Raw genomic sequence first — 24,290 nt, forward strand, 5'->3', positions numbered from 1 at the left:
AGGGTGAGAACTTCAGTACATAACACTGATGTTGTGTTGAATGGGCACTCTGCACATGCCCCAACATGGACTTTCTGTGGCCACGCTGCCCCCAACCCAGTTCTGATCGGCACACCCAGCCCTTCTGTTCCACAAAACCCACCGGTGCCTTCCTCAACGATCTTGCCCTCCACTTCAAGTTTCATCTCAGACGAATCCCTCTTCATCTGAAAAACTTTCGTTTTCACCACCTGAGAGAAGCAGCCATTTGCATCTGCCTATTTGGGAAGCCAAAGATTTGCAAGGTTGTTAACAATGACCACGACAATTTCTTTCTTTTTTTCTGTCCTAGTGTTATTATTGCTATACTACTATTAAACAAAATTATAAACCATAGCTAGAAGCCACTGAAGCTGTTTACGAGATAAAAGTGGGATAAAACACAAGAACGTAAGCTCTGCAAACCATGCCAGTGTTTCAAACTCTGGAAACAACTGAACAATAAAACCATCTTTACAAATTCTAAAAACAACAAAGCTGACTCCAAATTCCAGCCCTGCCCATGCCTGAATCACGACAGAAACACATTCTGGGTCTACTTCTGCAACCCAGACCTACCCAAGCCAACTAGCTCTCTCCGCAACACCACAGTGTGGAAGTGCTGCTGTAAGCCTTTAAAGCCTTTAATGACCCAGAACCAGATTTTTTAAAGGACCACCTTGAAATATATGAACCTGCCTGGGTCTTCAGCTTGGCATCAGAGGACCTGCTCTCTAGCCCGTTGTTAGCAGATATTTGATAGATGGGTCCTAGCAACAGAGCCTGGTTGACAGTGGCACTATAACTCTGGAATTTTCTCTGGGAAATTTATCTAAATCTTTCCCTTCCCATCTTTAGATAGATGCTGAAAGTCTCTCTCTCTCTCTCCACCCCCTTTTTATTTTGTTTCAGAGAGCACTGTGAAATTACTATTTTTAAATGTTGGTATTAATGCTGCTGTGTTTTATATTTTAAATGCTATAGTTATTTTTATTAGTGGATTTTATTTTTGAGCAAGCCACTTCTGAGGTTTTTGTGGGGTGAAAGCAAGTTGTAAAAGTCATTTAAATAAATAAACAACAACATCCCAATTTAAAAACAAAAACAACAAACAACTGTAGGAGTGCAAATATCCAGAGTGTGGGGTCAGGTGGGATTACTATGAGGAATTATAAAATATGCATCAAGCCATTGTGTCCATGATGAATGCATTGTGTTGACTGGGTTTGATTCATTGACAATAATTTCTGATCAAATCCCACAACCCTCTGCATCTCTGGCCATTTCCTCTACTGCCCATTTCTCTCTTGCTTCACAAGTCACGTACACACTTAGACAGGCAGACGTCCTGGGTCCTCAGAGATAATGGGCAGCTTCGTCGATGTAGCTTTGGATTAATCTTTGGATGTTAATCTTAGGGCCAGGAAACAGGTTTCACATTAAGGTGATAATGGTCACTGTTCTCCTGGCCATCCTTCTTATCACGTGTACTGATTGTTGATGACCTCTGGGGTTGCTGCATGCGCCCTTTTGTTGTTTTCATTCATTTACTCCAAAGTATGCATGCCTAACTAGTGTTTATAGTTTAACTTTGTCCCCACTTGGGGTTTGTTTAAATGCTCAGAGGAAATCTGATTGGTTCTTACGAACACTCTGTAAAAAGTTCTTTTGTGAATAAAATGACCTGGGCCGAGGGGGGCTGGAGACTCAGAGAGAGACTATCATACGCACCCTTCCCAGAGTCTTGCTGGTTCAAGCCTCTGTGTGTATTCTTATTAATCAGAGTTCAATCCTTCCTTTCCTTTGTGAACGCCTCAACAACAATAAAGCCATTTATAGAATTCAAAGAACATGGAATCATAGAAGTGAAGAGTTGGAATGGACCCCAAGGGTCATCTATATGCTATATGTAGAATGGCTGACTCTCACTCCAGGAGAAGACTTCTTGTTGTTTTTGTTTGGGGTGTGTGTGAAATAGCTGCCCAAATGGCTTGATGATGGGTAGCTGTCTAATTTCAACTGGTAACTTAGTCCAGATGGCTGGAGCTGCAGCACTAAAAGTCCAGCTTCTGGCAGAAATCAAGTCCTCTGTTGGGGCACGTTGTCACCACTGAGAAGGCTTTGGCTGTCCAAGTCTTCCTTTAGCTTCCTGTAACTCCCAGCCCTAACTGGGGATGCTGAGAATCAAACCTGAGACCTCCTGCATGCAAAGGAGATGTTCTTCTACTGAGCTGCAACCCTTCCCAGCTAAGACTGTAAATCTGTATTGAGCCTAAGTTTTATTTTGGAGACTCACCTCTCCACTGAATTCTTCACATACACCCCCCAGCTCTGCCCAGGAACATGAGCTTGTGTAACTGCTGTACCGTCGGTTTGCGGCATCGTTGTATTTCCGGCAAACACGTATCTTCACCTGTCCAGGAACGGGCATCCCATAGGTGTACCTGGAGACAGAAACAGTCATAGATAGCATTGATCAAGGGCTTATTTACACTTATATTTCCTCCGTACTTTGCAGTCAAGATCTATGCTTTAAAGCTATGAGTGCTCATTTTGGGGGTTATTTTTTCTCCAGAGCTTTCTCCGTGAAAACCCACTCTCTACCACTGAATCAGAGCAAATGGAAAACCACGGAAAATCCAGATTTGTTGCATTTCAGCTTTAAAGAGCAGGTTTTTCTGGGGGAAACTCTGGAGTGTAAGAAAAACTGCTCCGACACAGAGTTGTGTGCAGGGTCAGCTTACCCATAGGCACTAGGGGTGTGGGGCACCCGGGTGCTGGGCAGTTTTTTGCACCCCGGTGCCACATATGCTAAAGACAGCCCTGGTTGTGTGGAAGTTAGTGTGGGGAAGACCTCAGAAGGGATACAGAGATATAGGGAACATTGTCAAGACTGCCTCTTTAAAAAAAATCTTTATATGTTTATTTTTCGTGGGTGCTTATTGTCCGGAGTTTGGTGAAGAAGTTACTAGATTGGACTTTCCATCCCTCTAGACCAATATTGTCTACTCTGACTTTCAGCAGCTTCTCTCCAGGGTCTGTGGTAGAGAAAGGGTCTTGGATACTGTTAGAATTCCTGCTCCATGATTGCAGTCATGGGATTGTTGTCTTTCACATGACGGTATATGTTGGGAAGTGACGGAGACAGGATGTTTGTGTTACTGTGTTCCGTGAAGTGGGACTATTGTCCTTTGTTCTTTTTCTCTTTGCTGTCTGATGCTAGAGAGAGAGGGAGCCATGTTGCAGTGCTCCGTGTGTGTTTATATGTAAATAAAGTAGATTAGCCCAAATGCTGAGTTGCTGAGGTCTGTCATGCAAGGTGTGCAAACTCTGTGGATCCCTAAGTGTGCCGGTATCGGTTGCCATCGGTCGCTGTGATGTTCAGGCAGAAGAAAGCTTTTGAAACTCCCAAACAATCGACCAGGAGGAGGGAACATGCCTGTCGGACATGTGTCTCTGCCAGGGTCCTCCTCGAGTGCAGGCTGAACTCCTGACAGATACCACATTTAGTAACCACAATGAAGTAAATTCTGAATGTGATGGATGGACTTGAAGTGATGCCAGTTTCTCAACTTCTGATTTAAAGTCACTTAGCAGGAGTCCTGACTCACCACCTGCAGCACCCACCAACACCACCAACACCCCGTTGCCTCCCAGCATCTCCCCTAGGTTGCCTCCCCACCACCCTCCAGGGGGCTGTACAGCCCACTTTGGGAACCACCACCCTCGTCCCACCGAGAAGTCCCACTTACACTCCACAAACAGTCACTTCCAGTTCCTCGGCCAGAATCGTGATGACCTCAGGTGCCTTCACCACAACCTCGAATTTGGGTAATACTACAGAAGGGGAAAGAAGAGGGGAGGTGAAGGAAAGCTTTGGCTGGACTTGCAAACCTCACCTCTAAGATTCCAAAACAGCCTATCGGCCGTTCCTCCACTGTATTATTATTATTATATTATTATTATTATTATTATTATTATTATTATTATTATTATTACCCTGAGCATCTGGCCGAGTTTCCCCAGCCACTCTGGGCGGTTCCCAACAGAATATTAAAAACACGATAAAACATCAAGCATTAAAAACTTCCCTAAACAGGGCTGCCTTCAGATGTCTTCTAAAATCAGATAGTTGCTTATTTCCTTCACATCTGATGGGAGGGTGTTCCACATGGCGGGTGCCACTACTGAGAAGGCCCTCTGCCTGGTTCCCTGTGACCTCACTTCTCATTATTATTTGCCCCTGTTGGGTGCAAACTCCACAAGGCAGCAGGAAAAATAAATGAAGGGATAGATACATCACGAACCCCAACCCCCTTCTGCTCAGCATCCTGGGTGCCCAATACCCTGCAGCCCAATTGGGACCTTTCCATCCTCCTCACCATATTCCGACACTTCAAAGGCTCTCTCCTCCCATGCATTGGTGACTTTCTGCACCTTCAGTCTGTAGGTGCCTTGGGGGGGCTCAGAGCCGAGAGGGAAGGAGAGTTGAACCAGGCCCCCTTTCAGCTCCACTTCGGTCCACTGCATCAAGCGGTTGTTCTTGGGATCCTGGAAGTCACAAGAAAGTTAAGGGTGGGGGGAATCACACAGGTTAAAAGGAGGGACTGCTGTTTCTGGCTCCAGAAGAGGACAAGGCTGGGACATATCCAGTGGTGTAATGATCTGGGGTAGGTGAGTTGGAAAGCAATTGCTATTTCTGCAGCAGGGACCATGCAAGGTCCCTGTCTCCAGAGCCCTAGAAACATGCAATAGGCATGAAAGGGGAGTATTGGGGTCAACAGTTCAGTACATAAACTATGAGATGCCACCAGCATTCAGGATCGCAGGTGGTCAAACACCTGCTACATACCCTCCAACATTTCTCCGATGAAAATAGGGGTGTCCCATTCCATAATGATAATTTTTACTATTTATACCCCACAAATCTTACTGGGTTGCCCCAGCCACTCTGGGCAACTTCCAACATACACACACACATACACACACATAATAAAACATTAAACATTTAAGAAACTACCCTATCAGAATTGCCTTTATATAGCTCGGGGGTAGGATAACTCCATACCCTCCAACATTTCTCCAACGACGGGGTCAGCTCCAGTTGCTCTGTCCCTGCTCCTGCCAACTAGCAGTTCGAAAGCATGTCAAAGTGCAAGTAGGTAAATAGGTACCACTCTGGCGGGAAGGTAAACAGCATTTCCGTGTGCTGCTCTGGTTTGCCAGAAGCGGCTTAGTCATGCTGGCCACATGACCTGTACTCCAGCTCCCTCGGCCAATAAAGCAAGATGAGCGCCGCAACCCCAGAGTCGGCCACAACTGGACCTAATGGTCAGGGGTCCCTTTACCTTTACCTTTTAAAGAAAAGTACGACATTCCAGGATGAAATCAGAAACCAGGACGGTTTCTCTAAATTAGGGATGTCCCTGGAAAATAGGGACGTTTGGAGGGTCTGCTGCTACTATATTTGCAGTAGGGATTCTGCAACAGCTCAGAAAGGGGTGCCAATGCATAAATATTGGGGAGGCCCAGGTAAGCTCTGCCCCACATAACTGATCAGAAGACATGCCACATGCACACCATCAGAATGCGTGTCAACTTTGGGGAGCCCAGCCCCCTCAGATATTTTATTGGGCGTGGAGTTGGCTCCTAGGATCCCAGAGCTGCTCTGTCGGCACAGAAGGGGAGTTTTCTAGCCACAGGGAGCATTGGCCTGATCCAGGGGCTGCAAATCGGGGGCAGATCAACAGGCTTGCACACAGCCCTACTTCAAACCCTCCAAAGAGGGGCTTCGTTGACAATTAACCAGCAATTTCAACAGACAGAGGCTTTGTTTGAGGAACCATGCAAACAAATTCACTCCTAAGGGGCTGGGAGAAGGGGAGGCAGGCAGGCAAAGAGAACCTCACAGCCTGCTGAAGGTAGACACCTCCTCGTCACCCCATCATCACCATCATTTCTTACCTGCCCTTTGCCAGGACAAGTTACAACAAGGCCACCTACCAAGTCTGGAAGCTGAATGTGTAATAGGATATACTGTATTTTTAGCTCCATAAGACACACTTTTTTCCTCTTAAAATCTAAGGGGAAATGTCTGTGCATCTTATGGAGCTAATGTGTGGTCCCTGGGGCTGGGGGGGGGGACCCAGGCTTCCCCCGCCAGCCCCGCTGCTCCCCAACCTGCTGTTTGGGGCTGGGGGTATTTTTTTTCTTGAATTCTCCCCCAAAAAAGTAGGTGCGCCTTATGGTCAGGTGCGCCTTATGGAGCGAAAAATACGGTACCAGCCATAGGCAAACTCGGCCCTCCAGATGTTTTGGGACTACAACTCCCATCACCCCTGACCACTGGTTCTGTTAGCTAGGGATGATGGGAGTTGTAGTTCCAAAGCATCTGGAGGGCCGAGCTTGCCTATGCCTGGGATATACTGATTTAAAGAAATTGCAGATAATGTGTGCAGTTCTCTCCTTTCCTCTCCTTCCAGAGGATCTTGAACCCAAAGAAATGGGGCAAGCTAGTTTTCAGCTGAGTTGATTCTATCCAGGACTTGACTTTTCTTTATTTTACAACGAGCTGATTAATAGATTTTTATTTTTGCAAGGGGGCCAGGGAGAAGACAAATCCTTCTTCATGTCCTTCTTACATTCAGCACAACCTCCTAAGCACCTGCACTCTAAATAACAAGAACAACAACAACAATTCTTAAACGCCACCCATTTCATCTGACCAGGTTACCCTAGCCACTCTGGTCAGCTTCTGACAAAATACAGAGCGGGGTGCTGGGTGGAATGTGAAATATACTCAGAGTCGCAAAGTGATTTCATGCTCTTTATTCAGCTCATAGTGGTGAGGAGGAATGAATGAATGTCCCCTCAAAGTATCTGCTTTATATACATTATTTACACAATGGGCTGCACATGATTGGCTAATTCCGGAATTCTACTGTAAGCCAATCAGGTTGTGGATTCACTTCTATCTGGAGCATGATTGGGTGTTTCCTGCCAACCAATCATACTGCTGCATTGTTCTAGGACCAATCAGACTGCTGCATTCTGAATCCTATTGTTCTAGGACCAATCAGACTGCTGCCTTTTGGATCCTATTGTTCTAGGACCAATCAGACTGCTGCAGTTTGGATCCTATTCAACTCAGTACATAACAGAATGCATCAAACATTAAAAGCTGCCTTCAGGTGTTGAAGGCCTAGGACCCTCGTACCTACAGGACTGCCTCTCCTGGTATGTCCCACAGAGGAACTTACGGCCTTCAAACAAAAACATCTTGAAGGTCCCAGGCCACAGAGAGGTTAGGCTGGCCTCAACCAGAGCCAGGGCTTTTTTGGCTGTGGCTCCAATCTGGTGGAATGCTCTGTCACATGAGACTAGGGCCCTGCGGGACTTGACATCTTTCCGCAGGGCCTGCAAGACAGAGCTGTTCCACCAGGCCTTTGGTCACGGCACAGCCTGACTCCCTCCTTTGGCAATCTTCACAGAACTCTAGCCCAATGATTGCCATCAATTTGATTTGAATTCATTTTATAATGAAATGATTTTAGACTGTTGTATTGTTTTATTGTTGTTAGCCACCCTGAGCCTGGCTTCAGCTGGGGAGGGCGGGATATAAATAAAATTTATTATTATTATTTATTATTTACAAAAAGACATATAGTTTTTTAACTCTAAAGCAACTCTAAAGCAAGCCCTGTTGAGTTAAACAGAACTTGCTGACAGGTAGTTGGATGATTGTAGCCACAGTTAATAGCTAAACCCCCTTTTTTCTGTTTGTAGCAAATATTTGCCCGAGATTATCCAAGGTAACATCAGCTGGAGAACTGCATCGCAAAATTCCGATAAATGTGAATGTCAAAGGATAGCTGCATTCTGCTTTGCACATTGTTTCCCTGCCCCCAAACTAGCTATAGGTTATTATGATGAGAGGTGAAGATGTATTGGCCACTTACCTGGAGGTAAATCAATGGGACCTGTGGAAGCAAAAGATAGAAGGGGCCAGGGAGAGAAATCAGAGATGACAATGAATGAGAAACTACCTCAAAGGCAAATCCCACCCCACAACCTCCCCAGCAGTATTTTATGCTCATTTATTCCTTTTAAAGTGTTTCTAAACAGCTTAATATGGGTGGAGGACAACATAGAAGCAATATCCATTAAAGAAAAAACAAAACAAAACTCTGTCAACTATTAATTTGATATCTGCTGGTCCCCACTCACCTAATGCTCTCCCAAGGGTAAAAGCACTCATCTTTTTCACTCTTGGAACTTATGGTTTGAAAAAGTTGAGTTTATTCCCATCTCTGAAAAATTGACCCATAGAATAAAGTGCTGGCAGGGGCAATGTGGCCCCTTCAGACTTTGCACCTATTTTGAGGCTGTTTGCGATTCATATGACCAAACAATCTCGTGTTTGGCATGTTCCTACTCAATACAATTTTATCTGGCAACACTTATGAATACCTGATATATTTTGTAAAAATACGAATGTTATATCCCAACATTCATTCATTTTTCTTCATTCTTTTTAAAGCTTGATGTTGATGATGATGATGCATTTTTACTCCTCTTGCCATTATGGTTGCTTTTATGATGTATTTTAGTTCAATGTTTCGTTTATTGCATTTGCAAATCTTATTTTGAAACTATTATTTTTTTAAAAATGAAACCGAAATCCAGTAAAACAACTATATGAAAGCAAATGAAACAGCAATTCTAACGAGTAAATCAGGCCCATTCTTGTCCACCTCCTCAGGCCTCTTTGACTGAAACCAATTCTGCAGGATCGGCAAGGTAGTATGTCAAATACTTCACCTGCCGCTGCAATAATGGCAGCATTCCACTCAACATGAAGTGGAGGGAGCTTTTCCTCAAATTGCCTGACAAACGTGTCACGACAGGTGCCTGATCGTCCCTGTTTTCAGGGACAGGTGTCGGCAGTCCCCTCAGCACAGAGAAAAGCTCTGCTGGCCAGCTATTCAGTGATATTAAGGAGGCAGCAAAGTTGGTTTGCGACTTTAACTGTTTTCCCTCTTATACTCTCACTTTGCTAAACTGGATCAGTTTTTTTAAGCTGGTTTTCAACTGAACTGAAAGCTGAAACTTTCAGCTGAGTCATTTTTCACCATAAAAAACCACCACCTAACCTTTTTAACCTAGGAAGATTGATATTCAAAATGAACTTTTTGAAAAAAGAAGAAGCCTATCTTTATTAAAATAAAATAAAATCTAAACTGACTTTTCGATTAACCAGATCTGTACTGTGTTGAACTATAATTTACTCCTTCCACAGAGCTGAAAACTGGTTTTGTTTTGTTTTGTTTTTTTGTTTTAAAAAAACAGAGTTTCTACCTTTAGAATTTAGCTCCAGAGTTATGTTAGTACAGGATTTAGCTCCTAGCATCAAGTGTCCTAGTGGTGCTCTTTTTGGTCTGAACTGATGCTTTAATTAACATTAAATAATTAAATAAATGGGTATTACCCTCTGATCACCCATCTGCATATCATACTTTGGCACTGAGAAAAACTCACTTTTCCAGTAACAGGTCGGAAACTTTCATCCAGGGTGGCAACACGAAAATGAACTGGAAAGGAAATAAGATTTTTAAAAAGCAAGTTCAGTTGCAGTTGTGTCCTGTTGACTTGTGGCTGATTTGTAGCATGGGTGCTCTGCGTGCAGATAAATATGTATATAAAAGGAATCCCCAAACAGCAGGCAACACAACAACACAAATACAAAAGGGGCCCATTCTTCATGGGTTCCCATACAAACTGCTCAAGGTGCATTCGTTCTGATTTGTTTGTAGGGAGAACAGATGACATCAAAGCAAGACCTTTTGAGGAAGCAGGTTTCTTATGCAAGACTTCCCAATCAACTATCATTACATAACTTGAACCTGCAGGTGTGCAATTCAAACCCCAATATAGTGATAATCTGGTAAGTGCCCTTTGAAGCCCCATTCTGTTGCCCCTAACAAGCACAGAGTATTCAATGGAAGAGGACATGCTCAGTCTCTGGTGTGTCCACGTAGAGCTGCTACAAGAACTGAAAATCATGCTGATTTATTTCGCATCTGGCAACCAATGCACCCCTTGGGTTTCAGATAGAAGAAGAAGAGTTTGGATTTGATATCACACTTTATCACTCCCCTTCAGGAGTCTCAAAGCGGCTAACATTCTCCTTTCCCTTTCTCCCCCACAACAAACACTCTGTGAGGTGTGTGGGGCTGAGAGACTTCAAAGAAGTGTGACTGGCCCAAGGTCACCCAGCAGCTGCATGTGGAGGAGCGGAGACACGAACCCGGTTCACCAGATTACGAGTCTACTGCTCTTAACCACTACACCACACTGGCGCTCTGTGCATGGGCAGACAAGTCTAAAGAGCCCAGGGCTAGTTAAGTCCAGTCAAAGGTGACTATGGGTTGCGGTGTTCATCTCACTTTCAGGCCGAGGGAGCCGGTGTTTGTCCAGAGACAGTTTTCCAGGTCATGTGTCCAGCATGACTAAACCACTTCTGGCACAACAAACACCGTGACAGAAACCAGAGCGCATGGAAATGCCATTTACCTTCCCGCCGGAGTGGTACTTATTTATCTACTTGCACTGGCATGCTTTCGAACTGCTAGGTTGGCAGGAGCTGGGACAGAGCAATGGGAGCTCACACCACCATGGGGATTTGAACTGCCGACCTTCTGATTGGCAAGCCCAAGAGGATCAGTGGTTTAGACCACAGCGCCACCAGCTCCCTATATGGTAATACGTCGTGATGTTGAAAAGTGGAGGGAGGAACAAGCTGCCTCAGCCCCTTGTGGGGCTGGGGCCGAGGTAGCTTGTCCCTACCACTGGGCACTGGAGTCAGGTGCAGGCAAGCCCCACCTACAATATACTGCCAGGTGAAGCCGCTGTTATGCTCTGGCCCCCCAACCGGTCCTGGGCAATGTGTCAATACATCGTCCAGGCATACCCAGGACACAAATTGTTACAGCCCTCTAGTGACTAATTTCAGCAGCGGAGCATATGTCCATGCTGTCCGGGGTGGGCATGCAGGGCACACCCCCAAGGGGCACGGAGGGCACCCCTCCCGTTTGCTACAGTCCAGGGGAGAAGAGGAGCAGGGAAACTGCCTCCCACACTCCTCCTGCTCTCCACCACCAGGTCAGGCCTGACCCTGCAACTGAGCTGCTGCAGTTGGGTGCAAGGCACCTCGCAGCTGAGGAAGGTGGGCGGCGGAGCTGTAGCCCGGCATAAGCACCACAGCCTAGGAGCAGCTCCTTCTTGCACGGATCCAGGCCTCAAAGGAGGAGCCTGCTGTGGGGGCGCTTGCTTGCACCCCCTCACAAAATGGCACCCGGAGCCACAGCCCCCATGCTACACCACTGGGCTCATTTCCCAGATGTAATGTGTTATGTACTGAGTTGAATAGGATCCAAACTGCAGCAGTCTGATTGGTCCTAGAACAATAGGATTCAGAATGCAGCAGTCAGATTGGTCCTAGAACAATGCAGCAATATGATTGGTTGGCAGGAACCACCCAATCATGCTCCAGATAGAAGTGAATCCACAACCTGATTGGCTTACAGTAGAATTCCGGAATTAGCCAATCATGTGCAGCCCATTGTGTAAATAATGTATATAAAGCAGATACCTTGAGGGGACATTCATTCCTCCTCACCACTATGAGCTGAATAAAGAGCATGAAATCACTTTGCGACTCTGAGTATATTTCACTGGCGACGAGGATGGGATCCCGCTGAGCTGACTGCCACACACAGCACCGCAGCACCGCCACCTGCCGCACCGCTGCCTCGCACCGTGTATCCAGGCTTCAGCTCCGGGACACAAGGAACTCAGAATGGCAACTGACAGCAGCTTCTCGCCGTTCAACCCAGCATCTGGAGACTGGGAAGCGTATGCCTCCCGTTTCACCTTCCTCCTAGAAGCCAAAGGGGTCACCGATGAAGAAGACGCCAAGAAGAGGGCAATATTCTTCAGCGTCTGCGGAGAGGAGACGTTTGAAATCGCCCGGGCTCTCCTTGCACCCGAAGACGTCGCTACTGTTCCATACAAAACAATAATGGAACAGCTGAAGGGGCACTTTTCGCCACAGCCCTCTGTGGTGGCTCGTCGAAATGCCTTCTATGCAAAGCGGCAAGCCCCTGGGGAAACCATAACTGGGTTTGTGACCTCTCTCCGCCAAGCTGCCCGGTTCTGCAACTTCTCAGAGCTGGAGAACATGCTTCGTGACCGCCTCGTCGGTGGCCTGAAGGATGAGAAGCTGCAACGACGCCTCTACGCTAAGAAGGACCTAACGTTCCAGGTCGCTCTGGAGGAGGCCCTGGCAACGGAAGCTGCCGAGAGGTCGACGCAAGAGGCACGGCCGAGCCAGCCGTCCCAACCGAGGGTCCACCACGAAGACCTCACCAACGACTCAGGATCCAACAGGGAGGAGGTGCACCGAGTACAGCAGCGCACTCAAGCAGCCCACATACCACAGCTGCCTCGACGAGAAGCAGGGAACTGCGCAAGCTGTGGAGACAGTCACGAGAGGAGGACCTGCCGTTTCCGCAACGCAGAGTGCAGGCAGTGCAGAAAATTGGGACACATCGCCCGGGTGTGTCGAGCTCGGCCCACCCGACGCCAGGCATCAGATGACCAATCCAAGAGCCCCAGGTCCCGGGGCCCAACACACCAAGGCAACTCGACGGAGCTCACGGACTTCCAGGTATACCAGTTGCCCCACCCCAACGTAGAGAAAATTTATGTAGAGGTACAGATAGAGGGGGCCCCATGCCGCATGGAGCTTGACACGGGTTCAACTCTATCCATAATCTCGGCAAGGACCTTAAGGAAACTGTGTCCTACTGGGGGTCCCAAACTCAGGCCGGCCCCATTCACCCTCCGGGACTTCCAGAAACGTAAGGTCCCCACAATGGGGGTGGGGACCTTCAGGGTGCAATACCGAGGGCGGACGCGGCAACTGGACTTGCTTGTGGTCAAGGGCCCCTACATTAGCTTACTGGGATTGGCATGGTTTGGACCACTGGGGCTAGCCGTCACCGGGGTGAACCACACGAGCTTACAAGTGGACGTCGACGCCATATGCAAGGAATTTCCGGGGGTTTTTGATGGGAAATTGGGACAGTATACGGGCCCCCCCATTGCTCTACAGCTTGACCCCGCAGTACGACCAGTCAGGCTCAAGGCCCGCCGGGTCCCGTTCGCCCTGAAACCCCGTATAGACGAGGAATTGGACCGACTCGTGGAGCAAGGCGTGCTGGAGCCGGTGCCTAATGCCCCCTGGGAAACCCCAATCGTCACACCCGTCAAGCCGAATGGTTCGGTCCGCATCTGCGCAGACTACAAATGTACCATAAACAAGGCCCTCACGGCCCATGCATACCCAGTGCCAGTGGTCAGCCATGTCCTTGCCACCCTGGCTGGGTCGAAAATTTTTGGCAAGCTGGACTTGGCCCAAGCATATCAACAACTGCCAGTAGATGAGGCCACAGCAGAGGCACAGACGATTGTGACGCACAGAGGAGCGTTCAGGGTAAAGCGGCTGCAATTCGGTGTCAGCGTGGCACCAGGCATATTCCAGAATCTAATGGACTCTCTCCTTAAAGGGATTCCTGGCGTCACCCCCTTCTTCGATGATGTGTTGATTGCCGGGCCCACACCAGAGGAGTTTGAGGACCGCCTCCGCACCGTTCTGCACCGTTTCCAGACGGCGGGTCTCAAGGTGAAGCGGGAAAAATGTCTACTAGGAGTGCCTCAGGTGGACTTTCTGGGATTTATGGTGGACGCAGAAGGGGTCCACCCGACTGGGGACAAGGTACGGGCCATTTGTGATGCCCCAGCGCCCAAGAACAAGACTGAACTTCAGGCCTTCTTGGGACTATTGAACTTTTACCATTCCTTCCTTCCCCACAAGGCGGCGGTAGCGGAGCCCCTACACAGACTCCTGGACAAGCGGGCCCCTTGGGTGTGGGGCCAGCGCCAGGAGGCCGCATTCCAGGCAGTCAAGGACTTGCTTGTCTCAAACTCGGTCTTGGCACACTTCGACGAGAGGCTGCCGGTGGTGCTAGCATGCGACGCCTCACCCTATGGCATTGGCGCTGTCCTGGGACACCAACTCCCGGATGGAAGAGAGGTACCGGTGGCATACTTTTCCCAGACACTCAACGCAACCGAGCGGAACTACTCGCAAATCGACAAGGAGGGTCTGGCAATCGTGAAGGGAGTAAAAAAATTCCATGATTTCTTGTACGGGCGGCCCTTCACCGTGGTGACTGACCACAAGCCCTTGCTTGGCTTGTTTGCCTCCGAAAAGCAGACCCCCCAAGTGCTGTCTCCTCGTGTCCTCAGGTGGTCAATTTTCCTTGCCAGCTACCAGTATGCACTGATTCACCGCCCTGGGAAGGCGATGGGCCATGCGGACGCCCTCAGCAGGCTACCACTACCGGAAACAGGCCCCGACCCAGCACCTGCACAAGAGGTTATGAGCCTGGAGCTGCTTCCCGACCGCCCCATTCAGGCACAAGAAGTTGCACACCATTCCAAGAAAGATAGGGTCATCTCCCGTGTCCTGGACTGGGTGTGGAGGGGATGGCCCAGCAGCAGCCCCGGGCCAGAATTCGCCGGCTACACAACCCGCAAACATGAACTGTCAGCCCACAAGGGGTGCCTGTTATGGGGAAGCAGGGTCGTTGTTCCCCAGCCCCTCCGCAAAAGGGTCCTCACAGCCCTACACGAGACACACCCAGGGGTAGTAAGAATGAAGGCCCTTGCCAGGAGTTATGTGTGGTGGCCGGGGATCGACGGAGAGATAGAGGCCTGGGTCAAACACTGCCAGGCCTGCCAAGAATCCCGCCCAGATCCCCCAAGGGCCCCAGTCCAGTCCTGGGAGTCCGCCCGAGCACCATGGTCACGCCTGCATGTGGACTTCGCTGGCCCCTTTCAGGGGAAAACATTCTTCATAGTGGTGGACTCCTACACCAAATGGCTGGAAGTCGCACTGGTACCGTCCACTTCTACGTCCGCAGCCATCCGGGTACTACGCAGGCTGTTTGCAACCCACGGGCTCCCTGACACTCTCGTCTCAGACAACGGGACTGCATTTACGTCAGGAGAATTCCAAACCTTCACAGCGCAGAACGCCATCCGCCACATCCGTTCGGCGCCATTCCACCCTGCCACCAATGGCCAAGCAGAACGCATGGTGCGGACCACCAAGGACACCCTTCGCCGCATGACGCAAGGGGATTGGGAGTACCGCCTTGCCACATTCCTCCTAGCACAACACAGCACCCCCAGCTCAACGACTGGCCGGAGCCCCGCTGAACTACTAATGGGTCGGCGCCTTGCAATCAGATTGGACCGCCTTCACCCCGATAGAGCTCAGGATGAGGTAGTGGTGGGGGAAGGCAGGAACCCCCGGACCTTCGAGGCCCAGGACCCAGTGTACGCAAAGAATTTTGGGGCAGGCCCAGCATGGGTACCCGCCACAGTCACCAGGGTCACTGGTCCCGTGTCGTACGAGGTGCTAACGGATGGGGGGCAATGCTGGCGCCGCCACTGCGACCAGATACGGCGACGATTCCCGGGAGAAAACCAGGAGGAGGAAAGGTCAGAGGAGTCCCAAGGGAACAGAGGGGCAGTGAGGCCCATAGAGCAGGAGGGGCCAGCAGGAGAGGCAGAATCAGTAAATACAGAGAGGACCCGCGAAGCCAAAAGGACACCGGAACCAGAACCACGACTGAGCGAGCCGGTTGCACCAGACCAGACAGGCCCATCACAGCCAGCATCCTTGGAACATGAGCCAGAACCTGAACCCCGGACCAGGGAACACCCCAGGCCGCAACGCACACGTAGGCCACCGGCGTACCTCGAGGACTATGAATACGACCTCCCGGGCAGGACTGGAACTTAGAGGGGAGGGGTGTTATGTACTGAGTTGAATAGGATCCAAACTGCAGCAGTCTGATTGGTCCTAGAACAATAGGATTCAGAATGCAGCAGTCAGATTGGTCCTAGAACAATGCAGCAATATGATTGGTTGGCAGGAACCACCCAATCATGCTCCAGATAGAAGTGAATCCACAACCTGATTGGCTTACAGTAGAATTCCGGAATTAGCCAATCATGTGCAGCCCATTGTGTAAATAATGTATATAAAGCAGATACCTTGAGGGGACATTCATTCCTCCTCACCACTATGAGCTGAATAAAGAGCATGAAATCACTTTGCGACTCTGAGTATATTTCATAATGTATACTCAGTTCTGTCCAAACTATGGACAGACTTCTGTCCTCCACCTTCTGAGAGAGTCCATTCCACTGTCGAGCGTTTCTTGCCGACAGAAAGTTGTCCCTGACTTCTTTCCAGAATCTCCTTCTTTGCATTTTGAACCCGTTGGTTCACATCCTACCCCTCTGAAACAGCAGCAGAGAGCAAGATTGCTCCCCCTTCCATGTGATGACAGCCCTTCAGGTATTTGAAGATGGCTATCATGTCACCTCTCTCTATCTTCTCGTTCGCAGGCTGAACATGGTCTGTAGAGAGCCTTGTTTACAAAGGGGACGCTTAACTAGCGGTTCTCCCTTCCCGTAAACCCAGCCTCTCACTTACCAGTCTCCCCTGGCTTGTAGATGGGCTTGTCTGTCTGGATGAAGAGCAGGATGTCCAGATCTTTGACCAGCACAGCTTTCTGGCTCTTGAAGTGCAGCGTATCCCCTTTTACCTCCACTGTGAGGAATGTCTCTGGGGAGCTAGAAAAACCACTGGATTTGGGAACCTGGAGAAGGAAGGAAAAGGAATAGAGGAGCAGGCTTGGTCTGTGTATAGACTCCCACTTACCTGGAATCCAGGGGGCTCCCACTGCTGGTTTGGAAAGCAGTGTGTACATGTGACATTCCTAATCCTCACCTATCCTTTTCTTAATACAGTGGTACCTCTGGATGCGAACGGGATCCGTTCCAAAATGATGTCATTTTGAGCATCTGTGCATGCACGGGAGGCAAAACCCAGAAGTAATGCACTCTTTTACTTCCGGGTTGCCGCGGAGCGCAACCAGAAAATGCTTAACCCAAAGCTACTTCAACCTGAGGTATGACTGCATAGGAAATACTGCATTTTGATGTATTTGGTGCATCTTTTTCATGGAGAGGAGAGGAGGTGCTAGAGGGGCGATGGCTCTGGGTGTGAATTTTTGAGGGGGGTTGAAGCAGGCACCCCTATTATGTATTCAGTGGTCTGTGTTTGCCTGAGCTTGAGTCTAGACTAAGGATTATGAGACCCTGCGTTCTGATTCGATACATGATATCCAATCACAGAACATTTCAGGATTTGGGCCTCTGCCATTGGCCCTTAAACTCTGAGTCATGCTTCGCAGCTTGGAACTTTAGGCAGCCAATCACGTTGGGAGTGGGAGTGGCCCAGGCCTTCGGAAATGTATATAGGCGGTTGCTTTGCCCCTGTTGTCCGGTTCTGTTAGTTCTTGCTGTTATCACTGTGTCTTGCCTCGTGGTAACCCACCTACACTTCAACCCCCGTGCAGGTGCCCCCCCCAGCGCAGCATGGCCCAGTGCTCCTCTCGTGGCAGCAGAGGAACCAAAAGTCGTGGATATGAGTGCCATAGCGGCTGGCATGAGGGTGCCTGCTGCAATGTGAAGAGCATGGCAACCTCAATTTAGGTGCATAGAGCAAAATGGCAAGCAATAAATTCTCACCTGGAATGGGAGGCACCCGAACATATCCTTCTTGGTCACCAAGTCAGTGAGCAGGGTCCTGTTCTGCCCTCCATGCTCCAGAGTGATGCTCAACGTCACCGACTCATTCAGGTGGTTCAGCTGGATACAGATCTTCTCAGGCGTCTCTGTGTGGATCAAGTAGGGCACCAGAACCAAGTATTGCCTGGGAGGAGGGGGGCAGGAAAGGTCAGGGGGACCGGGAAGTGAGGACGACACCAGGGGCTCTTTGTTTTGGGTTCCTCATTATAGCCAGGGCTATTTTTTCTAGAAAAATAGGTGCTGGAAGTCACCATAAACACCTCCCTTGTTCTCTTAGAATGGCAATGGCGCCCACTTGACAGGTTGCCGGAACTGAGTTCCAGCAAGTTCTGGCTGAAAATAAAGCCCCAACTATAGTTATGGCCCATCAAAAGCCTTGGTGGAATTCCTCCAATTGTTGCTTTTCCCCGTGACTATCTAGCTATCGGCAAGTCCTAGGCTCTGTGGTTCAACCCACAGCACCACCCGTGTCACACTATGACTATCTAGCTATAGTGGGATGTGGGTGGCGCTGTGGGTTAAACTACAGAGCCTAGGACTTGCCGATCAGAAGGTTAGCGGTTCTAATTCCCGCGACGGGGTGAGCTCCCGTTGCTCGGTCCCTGCTCCTGCCAAAATAGCAGTTCAAAAGCATGTCAAAGTGCAAGTAGATAAAGTGCAAGTAGGTACCGCTCTGGCGGGAAGGTAAATGGTGTTTCCGTGCACTGCTCTGGTTCGCCAGAAGCGGCTTAGTCCTGCTGGCCACATGACCCGGAAGCTGTACGCTGGCTCCCTCGGCCAATAAAGCAAGATGAGTGCTGCAACCCAGAGTTGGTCACGACTGGACCTAATGGTCAGGGGGCCCTTTAACTTTATCTAGCTATAGAAAGAGCCAGTGCTATTTTTATAGGTGCCTGTATCACTGCCACTTATGCAGAGGGACGGGTGACGCAGTGGGGAGGTTGGCAGAGAGCATACGTGCCTATGGAGCTACTCCAATGCTTCTGCGGGTGTGTCCGCACTGCGCCGACCTCCTTGCTGCTACTCCAATGCACCTACCGGGGCGCCCACACTGTGCTGACCTCCGCACTGCCTTGCCCCTTCCCCTCCCTGTAAGTTGCAGCAAAACCAGCATTCAGCCATCAGGTAAGTGCTGGCTCTAGCACCCCCTGCTGCCGGCCTCCCTACCTTCTGCCTTCGCGAAGCTGTGCATGGGGATTTAAGAGAGTTGCTCTCTGGGGGATAGAGGCAGAGGTGGACTTTGCAGAAAGCAAGGAAGTCGTGTGTGTGGTAGGATAACCCCTCCAGCAAGCAGCTTACGGTTCTGTGGCGGACGCCAAGGTGTCCCCAGGAAGGAGGAACAGCAGCAGGAGAAAGAAGCTGGGTCCCACAAGGATCCGGCCCTTCCCCATGGTGGTCAGGATACAGGCAATGGGCAGGCGAGGTGGAGGCTGGTCCTTTGCACCCTGTGCTGCTCCTGCCTTCGCCAGTCCAGCCCGTCTCTTTATAACTGACTCTCGTCCTCTACAAACAGCCCCCAGGGAGGAGGTGCTGGAAGTGTGGGCAGCTCTTGAGTCACAAAGAGCACACAGAATGTCCCCTGGCAAGCAAACAGGGGAGAGAGACAGAGAGAGAGAAAAGAGGTCACTGGCAGTGTTTGTTATGCAAGGCACTGTCCTGTGTTTCACCCAGAGGGAAGGGAAGGAGGAAGCTACCCTGGGTGCTGGGAAGAAGATTTATTTCAGGCCCAGGCATTCCATAACGCTATTGCTGTCCATTTGGCACAAACTGGCTGGCAGAGCATCACACATTTTATTCAGTCGTTGGCCTTTGCTCCAAACATCTGGTCCGCTTCAATGAGAAAAACCTGCCCCCCCTTCCATCACAGTCCTGCCTTGAAATTCCCTGCAGGCCACTCAGGTACCGAATCCAATTCCCCCTCTTTCCCAGCTTGTCTCAAGGCTATCCTGAGGGACAGCACTTGCCCCCCACAGCAGACATCTTTAACTTATTGTGCATTCATGACGATTTGTTCTTGTGATGGCGTCAGAGCAGTTATACGTGATCCGGCTTCCGTTGTCATCATCACTAATATTTATAAACTATTATTATTTATTAAATGTATTAGTTCCTTTTTTGCTCAACTCATGGTGACGTACAAGCAAGGAACAAACCAACAAACGAAAAAACAAAACCCCTACATAGAGTAAAACAATCAGATCAAATCAAATCACACCCACTCTAAAAGGCCACAGATAGTTAAAAGCTATTTTTTAGTTAAAACTTTAGTTAAAAGTTTTTGCCTGGTGCCAAAAGATACATGATGATGGCACTGTGGGTGTTTTAATGGTAATTTGGTTTAAAATAGTAAAATAAGAATTCTCTGGATGCCTATATCCAGGTCTGGGGCTCTCTCACCGAGAGAGTATTGACTTCGAAACAAATGAAACTCATAGACATTAAAGTGGCATTTTTGTATGGGCAGATCTCGGAAGAGATCTATACGAAACAGCTCCAAGGTTTCATCAAACCAAAGGCAGTATGCAAGCTAGGCTGCCCCTATTTTCATCAGAGAAATGTTGGAGGTTATGAGTTCAGAAGGGGCTTTCTAGATTAAAAACAAGCAGTTAGAGCAAGGAGTGGGAAGCTACACAACCTGCTCACACAGCTGGGGTACACACAATCATGCAGACAAGTCCTTGCACACCAAGTGCAAGACCAAACAAGTTTCTTACGTTTTGGCATTTGCAGATGATTTGATTATTGCACCCCACTCCTTCTCAGCAAGAAAACTAACTTTCTTGCTTAGTCTAAATAAATAAATAGTCCAGTAGCACCTTAGAGACCAACTAAGTTTGTTCTGGGTATAAGCTTTCGTGTGCATGTAAACTTCTGCAGATACTTCTTCAGATGCATGCACACGAAAGCTTATACCCAGAACAAACTTAGTTGGTCTCTAAGGTGCTACTGGACAATTTTGTAATTTTTATTTATTTATTTTGACTGCGTCAGACCAGCACGGCTACCCACCTGGATCTAGAATCATGGAAGGCACCACACTGAGCTGCATGAAATGGAAGCCTATGTATCTGAAGAAGCGTACATGCACACATTCCTGCTTAGGATTCACATGGTGGAGGAGAGGGAATAAAAAGCTTTGGCAGCCCTTCCTCTCAAGGTAAGAGGGCATGACCAAGTTAAACCTGCAAAACTGTGGTCTTAACCCCATCATGCATTAACTAGAGCTAAGCATTCTGGATACAGGAGGTCAATATTTATCCTGCAGGCACCAGGTGAGCCTTCCTGAAGAGAGCATTTCACAACAAGGGAGCCCCTACTGAAAAGGCTTGTTCTCATGCTGCCACCCTCTGGACCTCCCATGCATATTATGTACCTCTAAGTATGTAGAACCCCAAAGCAGTTTGCCTAAATCGCAGCAAGCTACTTGGGAAAACAAAAACAAAATGCCTCACTCAAATCCAAAAAATACAAAGGAATACATAAGTAAAAACAGAGAGGCCATCAATAAAACATTTGATAAATATCAATAAATAGCAAAACAGAACAATGTGATGAATCCTGTGAGCCTGGGAATGCCTGTCTAAATAGATAGGTCTTTAAGGAGGTGTTTACATCACTTGAGAAGACAGGTGAACTAATGCCGGTGTACTGGAGGAAGAAAAGATCACCAGTGTTGAAGTGATGATGCCTGATGATCGTCTTCCAAAGCAACTACTCTATTCCGAACTTAAAAATGGAAAGCGTAATGCTGGCGGTCAACAAAAGAGGTTTAAAGACTCCCTCAAGGCAAATCTTAAAAAATGTAGTATAAACACCGACAACTGGGAAACACTGGCCTGCGAGCGCTCCAGTTGGAGAACAGCCTTTACCAAAGGTGTCGTGGGCTTTGAAGACACTCGAACTCAGGACGCAAGGGAGAAATGTGCTAAGAGGAAGGCACGCTTGGCAAACCCTCACTGTGATCAACTACCGCCCGGAGACCTATGTCCCCACTGTGGAAGATGTGTGGATCTAGAATTGGCCTCCACAGTCACTTACAGGCCCACTGTTAAAACCGTGTTTATGGAAGACAATCTTACTCAGCTACAAGTGATCACCAAAGAAGAAGAAGACAGCTTGTCACTGTTTCTGCCTCATGAGCAGCTCACAGAAGGCAGTTGGACCATTGGCCATGTTGCCTGGGGCAGAGGAGAGTCCAATAATAGCTGGAGTGCCATAGCGACCAGTTTTTTGGGGGAAGGGGTCTCTCAAATAAGGCATCCTCTGCACACACCCTCAGCCTAGATGAGGTGGGCATGTGATTCTCCCCCACTGTCTGAGTTCTCTATCCTAACTGATAAGTTTTCCTAAGGTTAGACATTTTTATGGGGGGATCATTGAACCTGCTAACAGTGTCAGCGCTGAGCTAACAGTTTCATTTCCAATTAGTGAGCATCCCATAACTTTCTGCTGAAATCCTGCAGCTTTTTATACAACAAATGTTCTGGGATGATGATGATTCATAGAATCAAAGAAGAAACAATGAAAGTAGAGGAAGAGGGGGAAAGTGAAGGAGAAAAAAGAACACCAACAGCTCACATGAAGGATACAATAATAATCAACACACCCATATAACTCAATATAAACCATCCAGATGTCTCAATACGTATATCTATAGGTGGGCAACCAAATTTGGCCAAATGGAGGTTTAAGATGTTTTTGAATAAGTTGTTAAATGAATGAAACATGATACCAAAGAAATCTGCCATCTGTCTTTCCTGGTGCAGCTGAGAGAAGAACGCAAACAGTTGAACATGTCCATCAAAAGAGAACATTTCCTCATTCCCACAAAGGATGGACTGGGGGAAATGGCAAGTGCCAGGTATTTCTCCAATTTGGATGCCTCTGTGGGGTTTGGCCAGGTGCTGTTTGCCAAAGAAAGCATAAGGCTGTGTAGCTTTAACATGCCCTTTGGAGCACGCAGCTTAAGGGACTTTCATTTGCATTGTGCTCCATTTGTGAAGTACATCTCATGAAGGTTCAGCAAACATCTCAGCACCCGAAGGGACATTGGTGTGTGTGCAGTGAGGTGGCCAGGTTTGCGGATGAGAAAACGAGATTGTGAAGGACCTCTCCAGGCTGCAGTAAAATGGCCAATGCAATTGGGTATAAGCAAGTGTAAAGAGATGCATGCCAGTGCAAAAATAATAATTTAATTTCACATATACATTCATGGGGCTTGAACTGGCTGTGACTGACCAGGAACAAGAGCTTGGAGTCATAGCGGATAGATCAATGAAGATGTCGACCCAGTGTGTGGCCACTGTGAAAAAGGCAAATTCCATGCTAGGGATAGGGATGCGGGTGGCGCTGTGGGTTAAACCACAAAGCCTAGGACTTGCTGATCAGAAGGTCGCCGGTTCGAATCCCCGCGACGGGGTGAGCTCCCGTTGCTCGGTCCCTGCTCCTGCCCACCTAGCAGTTTGAAAGCACGTCAAAGTGCAAGTAGATAAATAGGTACCGCTCCGGCAGGAAGGTAAACGCCGTTTCTTTGTGCTGCTCTGGTTCGCTAGCAGCAGCTTAGTCATGCTGGCCACATGACCCGGAAGCTGTACGCTGGCTCCCTCGGCCAATAAAGCGAGATGAGCGCCGCAACCCCAGAGTCGGTCACGACTGGACCTAATGGTCAGGGGTCCTTTACCTTTACCTTTATGCTAGGGATCTTTAATGAATTAAAACTGCTATCATAATGCCACTATGCAAATCTATGGCACATTCTGACAGCCACCAGCATCCATGTCAAGAAAATGGCCAAAAACTGGGCTGTGCGTCTTCCATGATGCGGTCCCAGGCGAGTCAAGTGACCCACGTGAGAGCGCAGAGCCCCAAAACAGGATGTCCTGATTTAATTGGGACAGTAGAGAAGAAGAAGAAGAGTTTGGATTTGATATCCCGCCTTTCACCCCCCTTCAGGAGTCTCAAAGCGGGTAACAATCTCCTTTCCCTTCCTCCCCCACAACAAACACTCTGTGAGGTGAGTGGGGCTGAGAGACTTCAAAGAAGTGTGACTGGCCTAAGGTCACCCAGCAGCTGCATGTGGAGGAGAGGAGACGCGAACCTGGTTCCCCAGACTACCGCTCTTAACCACTACACCACACTGGCTCCTATGGGGATATGTAACAGGATATTTTCGGTTTTGGGTCACTTCTTGCCAAACTGCTGTCCAGAATTTAAACACCTATGGGCAGTCCCACCATATGTGGGGAAAGGAGCAATTTTCATCTGACAAATCCTGGGGGGGGGGGATGAATGAGGCAATAAAAAATAGCTGAACGTGCTACAGAGCCATCCCTTGCAACAGAGCCAAATCCAAAATGACTGGACTTTGTGACCATCTTGTGCTTCCAAAACTGTGGAAGTTGCGAAATTGTCTTAGCAAACTTGTGTGGGCTGTATTTACTGTACATCCATTGGACTTTCTGTAGCCTTGAACCCTGGCA

At 48.6% G+C, this 24,290-nt stretch overlaps 1 protein-coding gene across 2 annotated transcripts in view; it reads right to left on the minus strand.

The window, feature by feature from the left end:
- Positions 1-19,385, minus strand: part of LOC310756408 (alpha-2-macroglobulin-like) — a 75,514-nt gene extending 56,129 nt beyond the window's left edge. Inside the window, exons 1-9 of one of the 2 annotated variants that reach the window (XM_083600302.1) lie at positions 19,111-19,291; positions 17,752-17,935; positions 16,652-16,817; positions 9,556-9,608; positions 7,977-7,997; positions 4,401-4,569; positions 3,771-3,855; positions 2,315-2,462; positions 143-257 (exon numbers count right to left, since the gene is read on the minus strand). In XM_083600302.1, the coding sequence (XP_083456428.1) occupies positions 143-257; positions 2,315-2,462; positions 3,771-3,855; positions 4,401-4,569; positions 7,977-7,997; positions 9,556-9,608; positions 16,652-16,817; positions 17,752-17,935; positions 19,111-19,202 (1,033 nt within the window). In that variant the 5' untranslated portion in view covers positions 19,203-19,291. Of the gene's footprint in view, positions 1-142; positions 258-2,314; positions 2,463-3,770; positions 3,856-4,400; positions 4,570-7,976; positions 7,998-9,541; positions 9,609-16,651; positions 16,818-17,751; positions 17,936-19,110 lie in introns of both variants that reach the window. The other variant, XM_083600303.1, reaches the window with a different exon arrangement.
- Positions 19,386-24,290: the final 4,905 nt, after the last annotated feature.

Source organism: Podarcis filfolensis, assembly GCF_964270895.1.
Source record: "Podarcis filfolensis genome assembly, chromosome: 2".
Lineage (NCBI taxonomy): Eukaryota > Metazoa > Chordata > Lepidosauria > Squamata > Lacertidae > Podarcis > Podarcis filfolensis.